At 41.3% G+C, this 24,900-nt stretch overlaps 1 protein-coding gene across 2 annotated transcripts in view; it reads left to right on the top strand.

Moving 5' to 3' along the window:
- The window catches only part of MPP7 (MAGUK p55 scaffold protein 7), a 1,877,075-nt gene that overhangs the window by 1,300,834 nt on the left and 551,341 nt on the right, over positions 1-24,900 (top strand). The window contains exons 11-12 of one of the 2 annotated variants that reach the window (XM_044066671.1): positions 21,738-21,758; positions 21,852-21,863. The exons of the other annotated variant lie outside the window; for it this stretch is intronic. Of the exons in view, the coding sequence (XP_043922606.1) occupies positions 21,738-21,758; positions 21,852-21,863 (33 nt within the window). The remainder of the gene's footprint in view (positions 1-21,737; positions 21,759-21,851; positions 21,864-24,900) is intronic. 2 annotated transcript variants of the gene reach the window in all.

The raw sequence follows: 24,900 nt of genomic DNA, 5'->3' as shown, positions 1-24,900 counted from the left end.
GGGGTTGCAGGATTCAGACTGTACTTATGCTGGCCTGCCTTCCACTTACTAGGGTTTTATCTTTGACAGTTTATTTTCAGTTTCTTCTCCAACTTGCAGTCCTTCCTGCCAGGGAATTTCTGTGAGCGCTGGAGTTTGTGGCCACTATACCCATGGTTTTCTTGGCCAAGCCCCATATGAGAAGGTTGCAATAGTATCTGAAAACTGTTTGGCTGCAACACTATTTCCTGTGCTTCTCTTCCCTTGTCTCAAGCTTTGGATCTGTCAGATCTCCCTAATATCAGACTGGTCATTTCAGGTGGCTCTTACCATTCAGGAGCTGTACATGAATTCTTACAACCAAAGTTGGGGAGCCTCTTCCTCTAGAACCAACAGACCATATCAACTTCAAGGAGATGAGATCCCTGATTCTGACACATCATGCTTTTTATTTCCTTTGGAGTCCATGTCCTGCTTGCATATTCACAGACAATATCACGGTTATGTAATACATCAACAAGCAAGGAGGAACAAAGTCTTACCTCCTTTGCGGGCTGGCTGTTCAGGCTTGGGATTTTGTGGTTTGCCATCACTTGTTTTTTTCAGATGGTTTACATCCCCTCAGAGCACAGTCTTTCAGCAGACATGTTTAGCAGGTTGTAGGCAGATCCTCATGGATGGATGCTTCACAGGGAGGTGTTATGGAAATTGTACACCAGTGGGGTATTATTCTTCAGGTAGATCTTTTTGCCTCCCCTTAACAGATAGTATCCCCAGTTCTATTCCAGAGTGCCCAGTCCCCTGCCTTGGAAGGTGGACACCATGCCTTTTTCTTGGAAGGGCATGTTTCTGTATGGCTATCCCCCTCTTCCTTTATTACCCAGAGTCCTGAACAAGGTAATGTGGGGCAGGCCCAAAATCTTGATGGTGACTCTCTTTTGGCCCAGACAGCCTTGGTTCCCCCTTTCTGTTCCATCTCTCTGGGGGCAGTCATCACATATTACCACACAGGATGGATCTACTCACACCACACAGGACAAGGGATCTCTCATCCACCCTTACTTACGCACTCTTCATTTCACTCTTTTTCCAATGGAGTTTTGATTCCTTTTCAACTTCAGTTTTTTGAGGACATGTTTAGGGTTTTGCAGGAGGACAGAAAACCCACTAGTAGAAAATCCTTTGTAGCCAAATGGAAAATATTTTCTTTTTACTGTCTAAAGTGCTACCTGGACCATTTTTGTGGGTATTCCTATGGTCCTTTCCTGTTTTGTTGGTCACTAATTTCTGGTCTGGCACATTTACATGTTAAAGCTAATTTGTCAGCCCTTTCTGCTTGTCTTTCAGTCCACCCCTTGCTTCTTGTTTTGAAGTAAAATAATTTTTGAAAGGTGTCCTTCATATTAAGCCCCCAAGAAAGACTTTTCATCCTTGGGAACATAATTTCATTCTTGAAAAATAAACTTAGTTTTCCTTTGCAGTTTCCACTTTTTGATGCACTGTACTTGTAAAACAGTACCATTGGTAGCTCTTACTTTTTCCAAGAGTGTCTCTGAACTTCAGGCACTCGTGGCAATCCTACATTTTTGTTTTTTCACAAAGATAAGATCTGTCTTTCTACTAATCCTTCCTTTATGCCCTAGGTGGTTAATGGTTTGTCCTTCAATCAAACAACTCATCTGCCTTCATTTTTTCCCCTCTCCATAAAATGCTAGCAAGAGACTTATCCACACCTTGGATTTACTTAGACAACTCAGGTATTACCTAGATGAGACTAAAGATATCAGGACACGTGAGCAACTTTGTTTCTTTTCATCCTAGGAAATTGGGTTTGGCTGTTTTTCAAGAAAACCAACTCCTCCTGGATCTCCAAGGCCATTTACTTTTTTTATTCTTTTCATGTCAAGTAGCTTTACTCTTCTATTCATGCTTATTCTACCAGGGCAGTTGACTCTTTGGGTGCTTATTTCAAGGGTCTGGATACTGGATCCAGTTTAGAAGCTGCTACCTGGTCTTTTGTACACACATTTGTAAGTTGGATGTGATTTCTAGGGGCAGGGTGGATTTTTGTCAGGGCCATCCTTCATGAATTCTTAGGGGCTTCTCTGTGGCTTCCTCCTCCCATCCTCTTCAGTAGCTTTTGTATTCTCCCAGATGTATAGAATACTGCAACAGTGATAAGGAAGGATATAATACAGTTGTGTAAGAACTTAACATAACAGTAGATGTCTTACATTTCACTGCTGCAGTATTGTGTGCCAGTCTCCTTCGAACTGTTCTCAGTTGCCTACCTTTTGGCTAAAGGGTTCCTTCTTACTCACCATCTTAGTTCCTTTCTTCTTCCTCTTCCCATCCTGGATGTACATGCTTTTGTTTCTCCTCTTTGGTTGCTGTGGTTCTTCAGTGACAATTCAGTTCTGCTTGTATACCTTGGACGTAGGACATATATCTGATGTATGAAGCCTGGAAGGTATAAAGGCTTTGGTATGCTGAATGGCTGCTCCGCTATCCTCTGCAGGATATCCCAGATGTAAAGAACACTGCAACAGTGAAAAGTAGGACATCTACTGTTACAGTAAGTTCTTACAAAGCTGTACTTTCTGGTCGAATGAGGGCTTAGGGTACATTTATTCCAGACATTGGTTTCACCTAGTTTCATCAGAGGTCAAAAAGCCCCTAGTTGGAAACTGGGTATAATGCCAAACTTTGACAACAAAAGCTGTCTAAAGTACTGGCTTTCCAGTCAGCATATTAGAGGCTGTCTGTCAGCCCCCCTGCCAACACACTTCACAGTAAAATTTTCAAGGAATACCAGTAAGATACACGGATACAAAGCAATATGGTTTAAACTGTGAGCTTTGGCCAGTTAAGACCTGCATGATATCAATTGAACGCATAAGTGTAGCTAAGTAACTTTTATCTGCACTTTTTAAAGTAATTTGTTTGTGTTGCATTGAGCAATATCTAGCTAGAAGTTGATTTTCAGTAGTGCATGTGGTATTTTCAGTTAAGGCTTGTTAAAAACCTGCAAAGCCAGTGATAGGTGGGGGTAGTAGTTTCCTTCATTGTTATTCAGTTTCTGTCTTATACAAGTGGTACAGTGAATTATCTTCTATTTAAACTGTGAGCTTTGGCTGGTTAAGACCTGCATGATATCAATTGAACGCATAAGTGTAGCTAAGTAACTTTTATCTGCACTTTTTAAAGTAATTTGTTTGTGTTGCATTGAGCAATATCTAGCTAGAAGTTGACTGTTTTTTCAGTAGTGCCTGCATAGCCAGTGATAGGTGGGGGTAGTAGTTTCCTTCATTGTTATTGTTTCTGTGTTAATCAAGTGGTACAGTGAATTATCTTCTGTGTAAACTTGCACTTTGGCTGGTTAAGACCTCCTGGGCCCATCTCATTTGCTCAGTCAAAAAAAAAAAAAAATGTATCTGCACTTTTACTGTAATCTGTTTGTGTTGCTTCCTTCATTGTTATTCAGTTTCTGTCTTATACAAGTGGTACAGTGAATTATCTTCTGTTTAACTCACTGTGAAGCCTTTTAGTTTAAGCACTGCATGATATCAATTGACTAAGTGTTGCTAAGTAACTTTTATCTGCATTAAGAAGGTTTGTGTTGCATTGAGCAATATCTAGCTAGCAGGACAGGTAGCTTACATCCTTCTAAGTTGGGAACTGCTGATTGAGGGCTCAGTGTTTCTTCATTGTTATTCAGTTTCTGTCTTATAAAAGTGTATTAATTCTGGTTTAAGCACTTGGGCTTCAGGCTGGTTAACCTGCATGATGATATGAATGCATAAGTGTAGCTAGCTAACCTTTATCTGCACTTTTTTTAAGTAATCTGTTTGTTTTACATTAAGATGGAAGTTGACTGTTTTTCAGTAGTGCATGTGGTATTTTCAGTTAAGGCTGGAAAACCTGCATAGCCAGTGATAGGTGGGGGTAGTTCCTTCATTGTTATTCAGTTTCTGTGAATTATCTTCTGTTTAAACTGTGAGCTTTGGCTGGTTAAGACCTGCATGATATCAATTGCCTGCATAAGTGTAGCTAAGTAACTTTTATCTGCACTTTTAAAGTTATTTGTTTGTGTTGCATTGAGCAATATCTAGCTAGAAGTTGACTGAATCTGCATGTATTTTTTTAAGTTAAGGCTTGTTAAAACTGCATAGCCAGTGGTGATAGGGGGGGGTAGTTTCCTTCATTGTGTTTTTCAGTTCTGTCTTATAACAAGTGGTGCATCTGTTATTTAAACTGTTTAAATTGTGAATTGGGTTAAGAGACCTGTGATCAATCAATTGCAAGTGTAGCTAAGTAGTACTTTATCTGCACTTTTTAAAGTTTTGTTTGTATAACTTGAGCAATAATCTAGGCATTCTTTAAAGTATTCAATTGTATTTATTACTGCTTGGTAGTAACTTGATTAAAGTGTAGCTATCATTCAAAGTCTTTTAGATTAAGCACTTGGGCTCAGACCAGTTGTTTTACATTAGGAAGGTTTGTGGCCTGCACTGTGGTGGCAGGACAGGTAGCTTACATCCTTCTAAGTTGGGAACTGCTGATTGAGGGCTCAGTGTCTGTTATTCTAAAAGTGTATTAGTTCTGGTTTAAGCACTTGGGCTTCAGGCCAGTTATTTTACATTAAGAGGGTTCGTGGTCTGCACTCTTGTGGGAGGAGAGGCTGGACTCTGCCCTTCTGAGCTGGGAATTTCTGGTTAAAGGCTTATAGTGCCTGCATATTTGAACTGTTTCTTACTAAATTGGTACACCTTGTTTGCTGTAGCATAGACTAGATCCAGGCCTGCTGAATCTAGCTTTGTTTGTATAACTTGAGCACTAATCCAGGCATTCTTTAAAGTATTCAATTGCATTTATTACTGCTTGGTAGTAACTTGATTAAAGTGTAGCTATCATTCTAAGTCTTTTGGATTAAGGACTTGGGCTCAGACCAGTTGTTTTACATTAGGAAGGTTTGTGGCCTGCACTGTGGTGGCAGGACAGGTAGCTTACATCCTTCTAAGTTGGGAACTGCTGATTGAGGGCTCAGTGTCTGTTATTCTAAAAGTGTATTAGTTCTGGTTTAAGCACTTGGGCTTCAGGCCAGTTATTTTACATTAAGAAGGTTTGTGGTCTGCACTCTTGTGGGAGGAGAGGCTGGACTCTGCCCTTCTGAGCTGGGAATTTCTGGTTAAAGGCTTATAGTGCCTGCATATTTGAACTGTTTCTTACTAAATTGGTACATCTTGTTTGCTGTAGCATAGACTAGATCCAGGCCTGCTGAATCTAGCTTTGTTTGTATGCTTGTTTGCTTGTTATTTCCCTGAAATGCTAATTCCACCTAAAACGCGGCTTTTCAGCGCTTCTGTGGATCCCTAGTGACATCTGCATTGCTTACTGTACTTATTTCCTTGTTTCACTTGAAAGAAAGTTACTGTTTGTCATTTTTGCATTTAAGTTACCTGTAACACATTGCATTTAAGTTAGCTGGCACTTGCTCACTAAAGCAATTATATAAGTCAGCAATAAAAATTAAAAGCACTACACCCTCACAAACTCCCCTTGAGTACCTTGTTTCCCATTGGCCCTTTTTTTCAATTATAAAGGAATTCCCAATACTATTCTAGCATGTCCAAAGGTCAGTTGTCAATCTCCTCTCCGGTCCAGCTGGTGAATCTGGGAATCTTGAGGCAATGTTACAACTGTCTCATGTACACAGACAACCCTCTCCTCCTCCCAACAAATTCCAACACATGTGAGAGATGCAACCATATAGCCAAACTGGAGGCTAAGCTCTCTCAACTCAGTACTGGTGAAACCTGTCAGGAGGAGAAGGAAACCACACTCACTACAATTCCAGTCTCACATAGACCTACCACGACAGCAAACCAAACACATAAACACACAAAACATACTGAGGCTCTAAATAAAAATCTGCCTAAGCAGCAGAGACCTCCAAAGCAGACACCCAAGCAACCGCTACCCCAAAACAAAACACGTGCAACACATAGCTCACAAAGCCAGTGTGCCGAACAGTCACAGCCCTTAAGGCTAAACAACACACCTGATACACTTGTAATAGGTGACTCTATCGTCAGGCACACTGATGTCCCGCTCACCAGGCTGAACAAGGAGAAGGTCACGGTGAGCTGCCTGTCGGGCGCTAGGATCCGCCACATAACACAAGCACTCAGGTCACTCCAAGGCAAGTACAAATATGACTCAGTCATTGTCCATGCTGGTGTGAATGACCTGAGACGTACCTCCCTGGACTACATGAAAAGAGACATAGAGGAGCTCTCTGAGCATGTGGCCCAGGCCGGTATGACCCTGACCTTGAGTAGCATCTTACCCTCACCAAGAATGATGCCACAATATGAAGACAAGATGATCAATTTCAACAACTGGCTTAAGTATTGGTGTCATTCAAAGGGGATCCAATGCCTGTCAGCCTGGGATGACTTGCTCGACAGGCCACGATGCTTCGCTAGGGACGGCTTGCACCTGTCACCCCTGGGCTTTTGGATATTGGCAAAGGCTCTTGCTACCCCCATAGTGCCTTTTTAGGCAAGGCTCAAAAGACAAACCCACCTCCATAGGTATCACAAGGGATAAGAAACTAAGAGTAATGCTACTCAACGCCAGAAGTCTAAACCTCAAGATGCATGCACTCTAAACTCTCCTTAGCATGGAGAACATCGATATCTGTGCAGTAACAGAAACCTGGTTCAAGGCTCCCGAGAGCACCCCAGCACTACCAGGTTATACCTCATACCATGCTTTTTGGCCCCAAAACTTGGACCGAACCAGAAAAGGAGGGGGAGTATCAATATTCGTCAAAGATACCCACACCTCCAGGTTGGTGGCACAGCACGAAGCATCAGAGACTATCCATGTGCAACTAACAGTGGGTAAAACTGCCCTCCAGTTTATAGCCTGCTACAGACCACCCTCCCAAACCCAGGAACCCCACTCGGCCTTCCTGAGAACACTGGAAAATATGAAGGTCTCTCCAAGCACCATTATATTGGGTGACTTCAACTACCCAGACATAGACTGGGAGCATTACTCCAACACCCTAGCTCAAAGGTTCCTAGAATTTATAAACTCAAATGCTATGGAACAACTTGTTACCACTCCCACAAGAGGGGAAAACATACTGGACCTGATCATCACCAACATGGGGACTCTATGCTCCAGACCAGAAGTGTATCCCTCACTGGTAAGATTAGACCATAAACTAATCTCACTGGATATTCACATCCCGACCCCAACCCTGCCCAGAAAACCACAGTGAAAAACTTCTCTAAAGCAAATTTCACACTCCTCAAAACCGAGGTGGAATCCTTCAAAGCCCCCGGGCCTGTGGAAAATACGGCCCAGACCGCAGAATCCTTTATAAACGCATTCTATGAACACCTTCAGGAATGCATGGATCATGCAATCCCAAATAAAACCAAGACCCAATCCTCCAAAGGCAGACGTCCTGTCTGGTGGACCCCAGCCATAAACAAACTATACAATAGAAGGAGGAAGCTACTACATGATAGAGCAAAATCCCAAAAAGGGAAGGCATCTCTGATCAGTGTTAGCAAAAAACTACGGGCACTCATAAAATTGTCTAAGGCCAGCTTCGAGAGAAAAATTGCAAAGGAGACTAAGGATAATCACAAGGCTTTCTTTAGTTATGTTAGGAACCTGGGTTGGAATTCCCAGATATGCTCAGAATTAGTCCAAAATGACAAAAAATACACCAAACCCACAGACATTGCCAACATCCTAGCTGACAGGTTCAGCGCAAACTTCTCCCCTCCCACCAAAGGGCAAATATCTATCCCAGCAGAGTGCTGCCCCTGACATCTCAGATGCTCAGGTAAGAGCCGCCTCTCCAAAGCAAAAACACAGCATCAATGGGACCAGATGGTGTCCCAGGCTGCGTCCTACATGAACTCCAAGAAGAGCTAAACCCAAACATAAAACTACTGTTCAGTCTCAGCCTTACTACAGGATATGTACCCAAAGAGTGGCGTACAGCAACAGTGGTCCCTCTCCACAAAGGTGGTGCCTCAACGGATCCTGGAAACTATCACCCCATAAGCCTGACTAGCTTGGTCTGCAAAGCTATGGAAAGGATCATCATGGACCTCATAAATAAAGATATTGGGGACCTACAGACACTGGATCCTACCCAGTTCGGCTTTGTTAAGGGCAGATCCTGCCTCTTAAACCTGGTCGATTTCTTTGAAACAGTCACCAAGGCCATTGACGAGGGGAAGGTGGTCCACACAGCCTACCTGGACCTCGCAAAAGCCTTCGATACATTACCCCACTCGGGCATTATAGATAAGCTCACCAGCTATGTCACTAGATGGGTTGCAAACTGGCTCAAGGACAGAACCCACATGGTTAGAATTGCTGGAGCCATGTCAGACTCCAAACCAGTTACAAGTGGCGTCCCACAAGGCTCAGTCCTGCAACCTCTCCTGTTCGGTATATATTTCTCGGAGGTGCAGGCCAACTCGGAAGGAATGTGGCTGACCAAGTTCGCAGATGACTGCAAACTGGGCGCTATAATCGACTCTCCAGCCGACACAAGCATCCTCCAAAAGGGCCTCATAGAAACAGACAACTGGTGCCAGAGCCATGGCCTCAAGCTAAACGCCAAAAAGTGTATAGTCATCCCCTTTGGCAAAAACAAAGTGCCCACAAATTACCACATAGGTGGTAATCCATTAAGTACAGAAGAAGTAATTAGGGACCTGAGGACCCAAGTTGATAGCAATCTCTCATTTGACAACCACGTGGACAAAGTGGTTAGAAAAACATTTTATATAGCCCACCTAATCATGAAGGGATTCACATCTAGATCAGGGGAGGTCATTCTGCCTCTTTACTCATCCCTCATCATGCCCCTTTTGGGATGTACCTTACCAGACATCTGCAGCAACTGGAAAGACCCCAAAAGTACCTCACCAAGAGGATCAAAGGGCTCAAACAGATGCCATATGCTGCCCGGTTAAAGAAACTCCAGCTCTACTCAGTGGCATACTGCCTGCTCAGAGGCGATCTGTGCCTGACGTATAAAGCCATGTCCAACCCGGAATTAATGGACATGCTGCACCTCAGAAAATCCAAATCCCATCGAGCTACGCGCTCGAGAGACTTGAACCTCAGCACTGAAATAAATAGGACATGCTGGAGGGACAGATTCATAACCCAGAGGCTCCTTCACTCTGGAATAAAATCCCAGTCCAGGTTAGGCAGAGTCCCTCATTGACTCTCTTCAAGAGGAATCTTGATGAGTGGATGGGGGATCGTAGGTTTACCCCGGGTATCACTTTTGTGTCACTGTTAGACAGAGGCACAGTATACTAACCTCGAAAAAGGGCATAGCAAAATTAATTTAAAATGGGTGGCGAAAGCCAAACACACTCTGGCTAGGCTTATAAATGTCCTAGGGCAGATAGCCTAGTATGAACCTATGAACCTATGAATAATGATTACCATTCTATCCCCATTGTTTTCACTGCATCTCAGTTCTGATTTATATGAGAACACATTGTCTTTGTCACCATATAGAATATAGACCTAATTCTATGTTCAGTACCAGAAATGTTCCCTTGTTGGTGAAATAAAAATGCCTTTTTATTTTTGTGATAATGAGGGCAGTAGTACACATATGTTTAGAGTATTAGTTTTACCCAGCCTTGTGAGCAGAGGGCAAATAGCACTCAACTGCATGAGTGCCTGAACCATAGTATGGGGGGAATACCCCACCCACTTTCAAAGCAGCCCAATTTGCCCTGAAACTACTACCAGCATAGAAATTGCACAAAATCATTTTATTTCCATTTCTGAATTTACTGCAAGTTCAGGCAGCTTGAAGAAGACAATTTGAGTAATAAATCATTTTTTCCCAGCTGCCCAAGCTCACAGTTACCATGGGAATGCCTATGCGAGAGTGTTTCTAAAAATTACCAATCGCCTTCTTTCCTCAAGAATTTTGGACAAAGCCAAAAATAGCAGGGGAATGAAGGCTCAAAACCAAAGACGATTTTAAATGTTATCTATTCATTTAAAATTTTAATAAAGCAGGTTTTGCATCAGCATGCATTTTTTGAAAAGTAGAAGTGTGAAATTTTCATGTCTGGCACTAGTGACTGATTGTAATCCTTTGCATACAGTTTAAGTTTTGCTTAAGAATTCTAGACAAAACCAAAAATTAATGGGGGGATAAAGGGACAGATTTTAAACATTCTTATAAACGACAACAGGTTTTGCATTAGGATGCATTTTCTGATGGATGTGAAATGTCATAATCATATCTCTCATTATTTAGGGAGTAGAATCATTAGTGGTTTGCCAGAAAACCACAAATTTTATGAAGAACTGACCGAAAATATGAACCAATAAACTTGATATTCTGCAAAGTTCTTGAGAGTTTAGAGGTATGATACTGAATGATTTACCAGAAAATCAAGCTTTTTATAAGGTACAGGACAAAATTTGAGGCAAAACCAGGGATGTTCTGCAAAATTCTGGGCATTCATTTAGTTATTTACTGATTGCTATTTGCTGACTGGTAAGTGAGCTAGTCAACTGACTCTTCAGTTAAAACTTGGGACCAGTAGCAGCAAAGAGAACAATTTACACAAGTAGAATATGACATTACATTCATGTGTATACTTCGCACAGTTGTGAAGTATACTCTAAAGTCCATCCACTACCCCTTTTTCCTATCTTTGCTGTTAGGATTGGGGTATCATTTCAACTTCAACAATTGTCTAGAGTCAGTGTTTACACCACCAGGTCGCTAGTTCTATTGCAGTTGTTTTTTCATACCACATGTACACCTACACCCCCCCCCCCACACACACACACACAGAAACGTAGGTATGCTCTACAGGTGGTTTAATTTCCATAAATTTGAGTTAATTTCCATAAATTGGAGCAAACCTGCATGTTTATTGCTTTTCATCTACTGAATATCATGACAGGCTGTGGCTCTGCTAATTCTTCATTCATTCTCTTATAGCCACTTTATGCTATTCATGGTAGCTATAGGGGTAGGCAGGGAGTTCTTGACAATTTATGGGAATAAGCCATAAAAACAGTTTAGATTCATTGATATTCCTGGGCCAGTGAATCTTATGATCATTAACTCCTTGCCAGTACCCTCTCTCAGGTGGCACCTCTTTTCCCCAGGAGGGCTACACCAGTAAAATTTGTGGATAGCCATCCAGTCACTAGTTTGTTTTAAGTAAGATAACGAATCACATTGCTTAACGTGTTATTCCAAAGGTTTTGAAGGTGCTGCCATATAAGCATGCCTCTTCACTGTGCTTTATTTATCTGCTGTGAAGATTTAAGTCCCTGGTTCTAGTACTGGTGGAAATATTGGACTTGCAGATAAAGAGAAGGTCCAGGACAACTGGTTTTCTAATGGTGCAATAAGTAAGACACATCTTCCCTCAAAAGTCTGTAAGACTGGAATAGAGTGATAGAGCTTCCAGCATATCTTGGTATTGGTAACTTGGGGACTTCAGACCTGTGATCTTTTTTGGTTAAGAACCTTTGGGGTCTTGCTAATCTTTTGATTGAGATGCACCCCAAAAGGGGCATTGTACTCAATAATTGTCCTGATCGATGCTGAGTATAACAGAGAGATTACTTCTTTAAACTGTGATAATATTGCCTTTTCTGTATCCCTCTGATGTTAGATTGGGATAAAAGTAAACGAATAAATGGCCACAGTCATATATTTCAAGTTGCTGCTGTCACACATCATACAGCTTGCCTGTTCACCCCCACTTCCAAAAACACAGCTACCTACTGTGTATCCATCTTACAACCAGAATATAGTGTCATATTTTTACTTGTTGATTCAGATGTATATTCACAATTCTTCCTTATCCCTACCTCCCAAAATCAGTGACATGTATACACTTATGATATGCAATTGTGAGAAAAAAAGTATCACAGTCATGTTTTCCAGCCTGTTGCTCCTAGACAGTACACTGCCCATACATAAGCTGTAGTGATGATGTGTGCATATCTCTAAGGTAAAGAAATAATGACCACACTGTCACAGCCTCACAAAAGCCACAGTAACCTTCTCTACATACATCTGAGGTTTAATTGTGAGGAAAATTAGAGAAATAAATACCGTGCTTTCCTCGGTCTCAAAAAAGTTAGAGTAATGATCTCTGTACACTAATGAGTTTTGATCAAGAGGAGGATTTAAGAAATAAAAAATTCACTGTTCTGAGCTCCCACCAACCCCACACACAAGTTATTGGAACCTTCTGTGCAGATCTCTGAACAGGGGCAATTGCAAAATAGGTGAGTCTATGGCAGAAGCCCTCAGTAAGCCTGTATCAAATTCTACTTCTACAACCTGAGTTGTGGATGCTGCCAGGATCTATGTTCTGTCTTATTTTTTGAAAGATATTGACTTGCAGTATATGGATCACTAAGACCATGCTTTGAATTTAGAGAGATGGCACGCTTGTTAAGAACCATTCTGACATCAGCAAGGTTCTTAATAAGCTGTTATTAAGTACCTTTTACTACGGTTAAGCTCACACTAGAATATTAACAGCAATCAGTGATCACCAAAAAAAAAAACAGTTTGAATCTGATAAACATTTAATATGGAATTTTTCCAAGGTCAGACGTTTATTTAGCAGTCTGAATTATGTACTTAGCAGCTTTCCACCACTTTTCTATGGGGACTGCCCTCTTTGTGACAACAGTAAGTGTATTTCAGCACTACTACACTTTTTTCTCTAACTTTTGAAAGTATGGCTAGTGGATCAAATACCATGCAGGTGCAACATTAGGTTGATTTGTATGTTTCTATAAAATCTTTGTGCATTCATTCCAAATATAACTCATATATGCACTACATAGATCTTGTGTCACAGTTATGCTTTTATTATGACAGTAGACAGCTAAAAAACTGCCCTTTTAGATCACCAAGTGCCCCTTTTGCCTTCCACAACTTCCGGCACCCCAGCTCAACTGAAAGTGATGTATAGTGTCATACTGTGACAAAAGCAATCTGGTGCACCAAAAGAAGACATATTTCAGTTACACTAAGGCAGTTCACAGTAACAAAGTCAGGGAGTTGTAGTAAGATACTTTGGCACAAATCCCACACAAGAATAACTCTGTCCCCAAAGATTCACTGCATCTCAGTTTTGGTTGATTATGGCACCACGCTGCCTTTGAAAGTATACAGAGTATAGACCTTACCCTATATGCAGCAGGAGAAATATTGCTCTGGCTGCTGAAATAAAAATGTCTTTTTACTTATGGGCTAATGAGGACTTAGTGCACATGTATTCTGTATATTACTTTCACCCAAAGGTATCAGCAGAAGTCACACAGCTCTCCAGATAGAAACCTGAGATAACACCCATCTGCAACACTGGATTTTCTAAGTCTGTATAAGAGGCCGTCTAAAGCAGTTCACAATAATAAAATGAGGAATTCTTATATGGTAATGGGGTACAAAAGATGTGTAGAAATGCCATTCTTCTTGTAAGGATTTCATTACATCACATTCCTGATTTATATGGCAGCACACTACCTTTGTCTAGTATAGACCTCACCCTGTATGCAGTAAATGAAATACTTCTTTGACTGGTTAAGTAAAACATATTTTTTTACATCTGGTGTAATGATGACTTAGTGCATATATATTCTGGGCATTAGTTTTACCTAACCTTGTGAGCAGAGGTCATATAGATCCTGGATAGAAAAAAATGGGTATAGAGACAGATTTGGGCAAAACAGGCCATCCTGAACAGTAGCATAGCTAGGGCAGGGAGAGAGGGGCAACTGCCCTGACCACAAAGTGTTGAGAGGCATGAACAGTTGATCCTGTACTTTAGTTAATGCAAAACTGACTTGCATATGCGGTCAAACCTGAGTACTGTAGTGCCTCGTGTGTGATCTAAACTGTAGCAACTGCTTGCCACATTATAGCAAACAGTTTGCTATAGTTTAAAAGGTAAAAAAAATATTTTTTATGTGAGTGCTGTAGCACTACGTGCATGCAGGGTATAAACTGTAGCAAATGTTTACTACAGTTTAAAAGGAGTTAGTTGAGTGCAGGTTGAGAGCAGGGCACAAAATGGGACCTGAATGCCTGGGGCAGGTAAAGGGGGGCATGTCGTGCATCTGGCCAGCTGGCTGATGTGCCAGTAGAAGGAGCGTCCCTTTCTTTGCTCTTCACGTGAAGACCAGAGGGGGTGGGGCAGCACCATTTCACAGTACCAGCCCAGGGTGCTGGTTGAACCAGCTACTCTTCTGATCCTGAAATGATACATTCCCTAGCTGTATGTTAGAAGCCAAACATCAGTTTCCCTAAGGCAGTGCACAGTAAAAAAAACACAAACGTCTTGTAATACAAACAATATATTGTCCCCAGCCAGTGCCAGTAGTCTTGTTTTTTAAGTAGAAAGAGTTTTTGTTCATACAAACATATAATGAACTTCTTCATCCCTGTGGAATCATCATCATTTACACCCTGTTGGGATAGATAGGCAACTCTCCAGTTTCACTTCTTTTCTCCAGTTGCTTAAGCAGTGTTTTTACCGAGGTATGAATTATCAGTTAATGCTGTTAATTTGTCAGTTATTCCCCTGTATGGGTTAAAATTGAATGCTGTAGCAGTATGCACTGTCAGCCCTTCATCAAGTACTGTTGTTAGCTCTTCGAAGAAAACCACAAGATTCAGAAGGCAAGTTCTGCCCTTAGATCTATTTTGTTAAAGAGCTAACAGAAGTAGGTTCCGCATGGGTAAGGTTCTTCATGGCAATTTCATTTATTTTATGTAGCATGCTGGTCAAACTGATGAGTCCAAAATTATTTGGATGTGATGTGCAAACCCCCCCCCCCCCCAACTCTTTTCAATCGGTACCACTACAGCTTGTCATAGGTTCATAGTTGTGTACTAGGCTAATGGCCCTGGGGCCTTTACAAGCCTAGCCCATAGGATTACCGTGGCATCATCCCACCCAAACTTAGTTCCCAGTGCCTCTGTTGAGTAGAGCCAATGGAGTTATCCCCAGGGTGAATTTTCTGTTTCCCATCCACTCATCAAGATCCCTCTTGAAGAGGGTCAGGGAAGTGCTCTGCTTGACATGTATGAGAAGTCTATTCCATAGCATGGGCAGTCTATGGGCTATGAACCTGTCCGTCCAGTACGGTCTGTTGATTGTGGTAATGAGATTGAGGTCTCTGGAGCGTGTGGTGTGGAGGGATTGGGATTTCTTTAGATGTAGCATTTCTGACAGAGCTGGGTCAGACATGGCTTTGTAAGTCAAGAAGAGATCACCTCCAAGTAGGTGATATGAGACCGAAAATAGTTGTAGTTTTTGAGTCTGTCCATATAGAACAAGTGTTTAAGGCCTAGGATCCTCTTTGTGAGGTACTTTTGTGGCCTCTCCAGTTATTGCAGGTGTCTACTGAGGTACATGCCAAATGGGGCATTGTACTCAATGATTGGCCTAATGAGGGAAGAGTAGAGAGAGACAATGACGTCTTTCTTCCTGGATGCAAAACCCTTAGTAATGAGATGTGCCACACAGAAGGACTTTCTGACCACAGTGGCAGTGTGGTGATCAAAAGAGAGGTTGCTCTCAACCTGTGTTCCCAGATCTCTTATAACGCCTTCTGTGTTCAGTGGACTACCATCGATGTGGTAATTCACGGGAACCGGGTTTTTCCTAAAGGGGATGACGACACATTTTTTTGGCATTGAGCTTAAGGCCATGGTTCTGACACCAACCATTGGTCTCAGTGAGGCCATTCTTTGGATGTCAGCATCACTTGGGGAGTTAATAATAGCTTCCAACTTGCAATCATCTGCAAACTTTGTCGAAGTCCCTTCGTGTTGGCCTGGAATACAGAGAAGTAGATACCAAACAGGAGAGGATCCAGGACCGAACCCTGTGGGACTCCACTTGTCACTGCTCAGCAGTCTGACTTGGAGTCAGCTACTTTCACACTGTGGGTTCTATCTGTGAGCCAGTTTGCAAGCCACCTAGTGATATAGGGGTTAATGCCTAGCTTACTGAGTTGTTCTATGATTCCTGAGTGGGGAATGGTATCAAAGGCCTTGGCCAGATCAAGGTAGGCTGTATGAACCACCTTGCCTTCATCCACAGCTCTGGTGACTGACTCAAAGAAGTCGACCAAGTTGAGCAGGCATGATCTACTCTTCACAAAACCAAACTGTGTGGGATCCAGAGTTTAGAGGCTCCCTATATCCTTGTTTGTTAGGTCCATGATGATGCGTTCCATAGCTTTGCATATCAGACTCGTCAGGCTAATGGGGCGATAGTTTCCAGGGTATGTAGTTGCTCCTCCTTTGTGGAGAGGGATGACTGTAGCAGTGCGCCATTCGGTGGGGGCAAAGCCTGAGATGAAGCTGTGATTGAACATGGCACACAACTGAGGTGCCAGTTCACTCTGTAGTTCATGTAGAACACAGCCAGGAATATTGTCAGGTCCCATGGAAGCTGTATTCTTGGCCTTGGACAGTGCTGTTTTACCTGTGCAGCAGTAATACTGGATGTCTGGCAATCTACTGGTATTGTGATTGGTCTTTTGGGGGGGTGGTAAAGTTGGCACTGAATCTGTCATCCAGTATATTGGCAATATCTGTTGGCACGGTATAGGAGGTATCATTGTGCAGTAGCTCAGAGCAAATCTGGGTATTGCCGTGGAGGTTCTTTATACAACTATAGAAGGCCTTGTGGTTGTCTTTACTATCTGCTGCAGTTCTGTTTTCATAGCTAGCTTTTAGAGGATTTGATGAGGGGTCTCAACCTTTTATTGAGGCTGACAAGGGAGTTTTTCCAGTCTTAGGACTTCACCTTATTCTGCATCAGTTTCCTCCTCCTGTTGTATAGTTTGTTTATGACAGGGTGCCACCAGATTGGCTTCCTTTTTTTGAAGGAGAGCGTCTTGGTTCTATTGAGTATGGTGAACTCCATGCATTTGTGTACATGTTTGTACAGTGCATTGGTGTATGATTCAGCGCTCATGCAAGTATTCTCCATTTGCATGGATGCCGTGAAGTTAGCCACCTCTGTTTTTAGGAGCCCAAAGTTAGCTTTGGAGAACTTTTTCATGGTGGTTACCTTTGTGGAGGGGGGGATGTGGATTTCCAAGGTGATTAGTTTGTGGTCACCATAAGGGATGTGTCCATATTGCGTCTTTCTATATAATGTGACTTACAAGTGGGGTTAGTCTTTTTTTTTTTTTTTTTTTTTTTTTTTTTTTTACTATTTTGTATAAGAAACCACTGGGTTTGCTATCTGGTCCTATTGGAACTTAAGTTTTTTAATTTTACTTGTGACAGCAGATATCATGCTTGTAGTTATATAAAGGGTATCACTTCTTGTCTATGCAGTACTTGGCATATTGAGAAGTTAATACTTCCTTTTCCTTGTAGCCCAAAGGAAGCCTACAGCAAACTCTTGACATGTTGTCTAAAACGGTGTAGCATACAGAGTCAGATTGCAGAGCATCATGACTGAACTATCGTGTTGTCACACTGAGCAGGGGAACATAAATTAAATTGTAACACATTTGCAGTCCATGGACTGTGCTGATTACACTCCAGTATTTGGAAAAAAAGGAACAAGTTATGTTCCAAAATGGCAAGTGACCTGACCATAACAAATGTTAAGCACCCCCTGAGAAAATTGTTAAGGTCAGGTCCCCATACTAAGCAGTAAAATCTGCCTGTAATGACTAGCAAATGACAGCAAACTAACAAAACATTTGTTTCTGCCTGCTATCCATACCCCTAACATGTCCTTAACTTCCTGCACAAAAACAAACAAAACAAAAAACCTATAATAACAGGATGTGTGTTCTCTTGAGTAGTCTGAAGAATGTGAGTACTGAAACTCAAACGTATGTCATTATTTAACTTTAAGCCTCAGTGTTTTGTTCAAAAACCACATGTTTTGTTAGGAACAGGCCAAAACTATACAGCAATAATTTAGATGTCCTGCAAAATCTAAACACTTTAGAGGTGTGAAGGCAAGTGTAAACATAATTGCTTATTTTGGAAACTTTTGTACCCATTTTAAAAGCTAAAGAATTCTACACTAAGCCAACTGCTAGACATGACTCCAGCAGTAAAATCTCTGAAATATTTCTGTGCGAGTACATTAGCATTTGCCTTTTCCTCATAATTTTGGTCATAGCTCTAACAACATCTTTAATGCCTTTATTTGTTTTCAGTCTCTAACTTACCTTTGAATCTCTCCCACAATACAGCATGATACACTGTCTTAAAATTTTACATTATCATATTTGACTTTCTGTTTTGATTATACAGTGGCATGATGTTGGCTTATGGTGCTTTCCATGACACCCTCTACTTTGGTTAGAACCACTTTCAGAATCCTAACTTTTCTGGTGCATTTCTACACCAGTTGAACCCCTCATTATGCAGGACCTTGGTCAGCTCCCAGTCTCTTCCTTGGAACTCGAGAGTCTTGCATTGTGCTGTTGGCACGGTCAGATTCTACCATGCATAGCTCCGAACTTTCCTAGTCAAAAATAAGGACCAGGACCTCTCTCAATGTGGAATAAATGGACAAAATGTGAAACACTCATCAATGATTTCAGTGTGAACACTCACGTGGTTAATAACTCTTTTTTTTCCATATATACAGCCATTTTGATGAATTAACATAATTCACTGTTATGTACCTGGCTGCTGCTTAAAGATTCTTAATGAATGCATGATGATTGCAAATTAGGAGCTGTCATTGAATCTCACACTTACACAAAAGTTCTCCAGGAGGGGCTGATACAGACAAACAACTGGTGTCAGAGCCATGGACTAAGACTAAATGCCAAGAAATGCATAATAGTATCCTTTGGGAAGTCATCCGTCCCTGGTAACTATCATGTTGACAACGCACCCCTTAGAGCTGACCCAGTAGTCAGGGACTTAGGAACACACATAGATAGTAATCTAGCCTTTGACCATCACGTGTCTACAGTGGTGAGGAAATCATTCTATGTTGCGCAACTTATAAACAAAGGTATAGCATCTAAGTCCAAGGAAGTGATTGTTCCACTGTATCCACAGGGCGGCGCAGTGGTGCAGTGGTTAATGCTGTCGCCTCACAGCAAGAGGTTCTCTGGTTCGATTCTCGGCTGGGGTGCCTTCTGTGTGGAGTTTGCATGTTCTCCCTGCGTTCGCGTGGGTTTCCTCCGGGTACTCCGGTTTCCTCCCACATTCTAAAGACATGCTTCTGGAGCATTGCTCCTCGGGCCTCCGCTGAAAACAGGATCTGTGGAACCTAGTCGGACATTCCCGGTCAACAAATGTTAAATAAAAAAATAAAATAAAAAATATTTGGCATTCATCAGACCTGTCATTGAGTACAGTGCCCCCCTTTGGTGTGTACCTAACCAGGCATATCCAACAACTGGAATGTCCACAGAGGTTTCTCACTAAAAGAATACAGCTCGCAAGTAAAATGTCCTATGCAGACAGCCCCAAGGCCCTATCCCTGTATTCGGTCTCCTACAGACTTTTGAGGGGAGATCTGTGCCTGCCATACAGTGCCTAGTCAGACCCCACTCTAATAGACCTCCTGCATATCCACAAAACAGCACCAGAATTACCCATTCTAAAGACTTTAAACCTTGCCTGTGATATAAATAGAGCCTGCTGGAGAGACAGGTATGCATCCCAGAGACTACACCGTCTGCGGAACAGGCTCCCCATCCATGTGAAGCGGAGTTCTTCCCTAAACCAATTCAAGTGCAACTTGGACAATTGGATGGGAGACCGGAAATTAATCCCTGGTTTGGCACCTGTGTTTCTAATGGACACGAGTAATCTGTAAACGGTTCATCTCCCATGCCCATGCTTACACTAATCAAGGGTATCAGAACTTGTCAGAGATTTGGGATGCATGGCTAGGCTTGAAAAGGCCCTTGTGGTCATTAGCCTAGTAAACATCTATGAACCTGTGAATCTTTGATGCCAAACATAATCCACTTCTTCTTTAATTGGCCCCTTGGAGCAAACTTCATAGCACAGGCAACAATAATTGCATACTGCCTCATGAATATGTGACTCATTACTGGGATGCATACTTCTTAACTGACAAGAATTTCTCAGAATATTCAGATATTTCCTCATATTTTTAGTCTGTACCTTATAAAATTTGATTTTTTTCCCCCTGGAAAATACTGTAGATTAAAAACCCATAGAACTGAATATTGAGGATTAAAATCGTTAATGACAGATATTTGTGTTTCAGGCTTCATATCCTTCAAAAAATGCGTGCTATTGCAAAAATTATTCTAGCAAATTTTTAAGTTTATAGGAACAATACTTAAAATCTGTCCTTGACTGAGTCTTTGACCCACCCATTCCTCCCACATTATTTTTGTCCAGAATTCTTCTGCTAAGAAGATAAAAAGGTTTATAGGTAAGTAGTAGGCTAGCTGCCTTTGCCCATTTTAAGCCTAGCCAATTTCCTTCAGAAGTGAGACTCAAGCCCTGTACTCTGTGTTTGTGAGATAAACATCTTAATCATTATGCAAATGAGAGGTATAACGGGAATACTCAGAGGTAACACAACCATTCCCAAATTCCATAACCAGCTTTAGGAGTTCCTGTTAAAGAAGCTGCGTGCAAATGTTTGAGAACAGGCAGCATCACTTAAAATTTGAAACACTCACTTCATCTCCTCTGTCCAGGCCGACCCCAAGAAACATTACTGAGCCTGTATCCACTAATATCTTCTGAATTCCTTCATCTGTCTCTAATTGTTGCATCTCTTGGAGTGTCTCTTCTATTCATGCCCATCATTTTTGTCTAGCTTTACTCTTGGAACGTCTTAGCAGCTCTCACCAACTCTGTGTATCCAGTCTTGCTCATATTGTAAATAGAATAATTATTTATCTCGTTATATCATTGTAGCAATTAAATGTTGTTAAGCTGTGATATTTATCTCTCGCTCTCTAATTCTGTTTTCAACACTGGAGCTCTAAAACTGCACTTATTGTTTTGCATTTTCTATAATTTCTTCACTATGGAACCCTTGCATGATTTTATATTTCCATCAGTGTAGCCCTAGACTGAATCTGAAAATACTCCATTTGGATCAACAATCTATCCTGGTTAACATATGAAAATAAAATAAATATCTCCTTCCTAAACATGCTGTCTGCTGGATAACCTTAGCTGTCACCAACACAGGATTACTTCATTGGGGGACCATGCAAAGGGTAAAGTGTGGTTGTACACCGAGGAAAAAAAAAAGGCAAAAAGGACTGATCTCTCCACTAATACCCCTCAGCAAAGCACCTCCAAGCTTTCTGGAAGAACTACAGGACCACCCAACATGTCACTTCAGTGGCCTCCTTGACACAAGCCATGATCTGAAGACCTCTGCATATTGAATGTCCAGAGGCATTGTACTCACACATGCAAAGGCTAAGGAAAGGAAAGGCTGCTGCTTTTAACAGCTTCACTGTGTAATCTTTCATTTCCTTTTGGATATTATACCTCAGGCTAGCTAAATCGTTTGTTGTCTTGTGTTTGTTATTAAAAATGTGTTACTGCAAATTTTATGGCACTCACACGTTGTTTTATTAAGAGTACTTCTTATTCAGTCTAAGGTCGTCTTTTATATGACACTTGTGTAAACAGAAATGATACTTACAATTAAAACTTTTTTTTCTTTTGTGGCTTTTCTAAGATGAGGAAACGGTTAACAGTGGTAGGTGTAATTTCTCTTTTCCTATCAGGTATCATTGTTGCAGCTTTTCTTTCAAAATAATGTTCCCTTTTTGTTTTTTTTAATGCATCTCAGATGAAAGTGAAGGTACTTGTATAAACAGATCCAGTTTCTAATAGTGATCTGAATTAAAATGCTGGGTTGTAGCTTATTGTAGATTTTAATTCTGCAGACTTCCTGAGCAGCATGTTAGACTGCAAGGGGGAAGGGGGGAGAAGTGGTAGTTTCTGTTTTACTTCTTATTAGGAAAGTATCTCAGCTCTTTGGTTGTTCAGAGTTTTTGCAGACATTCTGAAAGTTTAACTGCCCCTCCTAAAAAAATAACTATATTGAATCATGTGAAGTTTCAGACCTGGCATCCTTATATCCAGAGTTAAGTGTTAGGCAGGAGGCTTTGGATTTGGAGGAAGCAGTCTGATTTCATCCAGTGAAGTACAGAGTGACTGGTTTTATTTCTGTAATATATTTGCCTTATAATGTGCATAGTGAAGACATCTGCTGGCATACCTTCCCTACCTTTCTCAGAAACAATATCTTAATTATAGAAAATATTTTTTTAATTGCTTTGATGGAGTATGCTTTGCCCATTCTGACCACCTATTCTGTTAGTACTTTCTGTAAGCGGTTTTCCATAAGATTATGTTTGTCATGGAATGTGTAACACTGAAAATATTGAACCTCAAAATATTGTAAAAAAAAAAGTGAAAAGACAAAACACTGAAAACTCGTAATGAATAATTCAACCCAACTAAAAATACCTTTCATCTTACACACCAAGTAGAAAATTGAGATCGAGTCATCTTGGTAGTGGAACTGCTAAGAAAGAGTTTTGGTGATGTAATGTGCAGGGTTAAGTTTTGCACATGAGTAAGCTGGGCCACAGGAGCCATACCTCTCAACTATACAGATTTTCACAGAATGTTGAGATTTTTGCCTCTTATTGTTGGCCTATTTCTCATAAAATTGTGGGGTTTTTTTTGGCAAATCACTGGCAAATCATTGTGGAGGGAAATCGAACAATAATGACAGACATTTGAGAGTCAGACTTTCTACCTCTCAGAAAATTTGTGCTAATGCAAAACCTGTTATTCTATCAAGCAAGTCTGTAAGAGCTATTTTTAAAAACTGTACCTATTTTGGACATTTATCTCCTTTTATTTATGGCTTTGTCCAGATTTCTTGCTTTCAGTGGTATGACAGGGGCTTTGACCCCCAAAACCACCTTTCTCATGTGTGCTAACACTATCCCCAGACCTTATTGTTACTTTATTAAAAACCCTTTCCCTAACAATACCACTGCACAAAAGGACACAGAACAAACATGAAACCAAATGTGTAAAAAAGTAAGTCTGTCCCCTTACCTAACCCCAATATGCAAACTGTCTCCCTTACACACCAACCAGTCTAACCTTTTCAGTTAACATTCATTTTCCTTCACACTCCTACTTACATGCACTTTAAAAAGTGTGCATTCAGTCATTTGAGCATTCATTCAAACGTGTTTTCAATATTTTGTGCTTTCAATGTTCTTTACCTCCTTGGAAATTTTTCATCCAAAATGTTTTCAATATTTTGAGCTGTAACCTTTACTATATAGTCACCACACCAGGATCACCATTGTAGTCTGGGAAAAACAACCTGCCCCTTACCAAATGTTCACAATTCCTTATCTGTACCCTCCTTTCACACTGGATCTAGCACTCCTTTCACATTTGCACTGCCAGTGCTCCAGACTTTAAGGGTGCTGCAGCCTTACTTGTCCACTCCTTATTCCCTTTCATGAACAAGCCTTTAGCAGCAAGGCTTCTGTAACACCTGCTTAAGTCTTAAGTGAACTCCTTCCCACTAAGCACATTGCTATTGTCCAGAAGTTAAGGTGTAGTAAATGTGTCTGCTTCAGTGGTGTAACTCGAACCCTGTGCTGAAGAAGTAGCTTTTTACTGTTATATTTACACTGTACGTGATATTACTACACTGTCTGTGTATCATGCCTACATTTGCATTGCACTTACCAGGATTTAATGGCTAACCTTCACCTGGGTCTGGCTTTATATTGTTTTCAAATGAATACATAAATTGCCATGTCCCTGAAGTTTAGCCAGCTAGACCTATTACAGGTATTGACTGTTCTGCAATTTACAGGATAGCACTAAAATGCTGCAGAGGATAACAGTGAAAGGCACTGTTCTTATGCATTATGTGCTTTGGAATGGAATGTTTGCTTGTTGGCATTCATAAGTTTGGCATTCATAAGTTTTTTAAGTAATACTTAAGGCCTGTTCATTTTATGATTATAAATAATCTAGACATACCCCCACCAAAACATTTAGGTGAGCCCCAGATGTCTTCCCCTCAGTGGACAAGTACTATACATCCATGCTAGCTGATGCTGGAGCTGACCTTTCATTGGTTTGCCACTGTAACTTTTTTTTATGAATAAGAGCTTTGTGTCCACTTAAAGTAAGAGCTGGGGAGCAAGAACCCTCTTGATGAGTAAGAGAGTAATATAAGGCTATCACCTTCATAGGATGATAGGATCATAGGAGGTTACTAGGCTATTTGCCCTGAGGCCCTTATAATCCTAGCCAAGAGTTTAGCCCATGTTTAAACAAATCAGAAACTAATGCCCCTGTCCAGCAGGGAGATGGGTGGATTTCCAGGGGTATATTTTCTGTTCCCCATCCAGTTATCCAGGTTGCGCTTAAAAGTGGATAAACAGGCACTCTGCTTGATGTGGAGAGGGAGTCTATTCCATAGATGGGAGAGTCTCTAGGACACAAATCTGTTCCGCCAACAAGTCTTGTTGATGTCACAGACCAGGCTGTGGCCGCGTGTGCGGGTTACTCGAGTGGAACTTGACGTGCGGATATGCAGCAGCCCCATCAAGAAAATAATCAGCCCTGCCAAGTCTCGAACCCAGGATCCTGTACACTGTAGTCAGAAAAATGTACCACTACACCATTTGAGCTTTGCTAGCCAGATGGAGCAAAATGAATCATACAGCAGTGCTCATCACATGTCTTGTGCACAAAAGCAAGATACAGATTTGTTATTCCATTTCCCTTTATCATTTTATTGACACTGATCTCCACTGAGAGTGATGCTGATGTTTACCAACCCCCTC

Source organism: Protopterus annectens, chromosome 3.part1 (assembly GCF_019279795.1).
Source record: "Protopterus annectens isolate FY-2018-M chromosome 3.part1, PAN1.0, whole genome shotgun sequence".
Taxonomy (NCBI): domain Eukaryota; kingdom Metazoa; phylum Chordata; order Ceratodontiformes; family Protopteridae; genus Protopterus; species Protopterus annectens.
The sequence above is the reverse complement of the archived record's forward strand: the minus strand, read 5'-3'. Positions and strand labels throughout refer to the sequence as shown.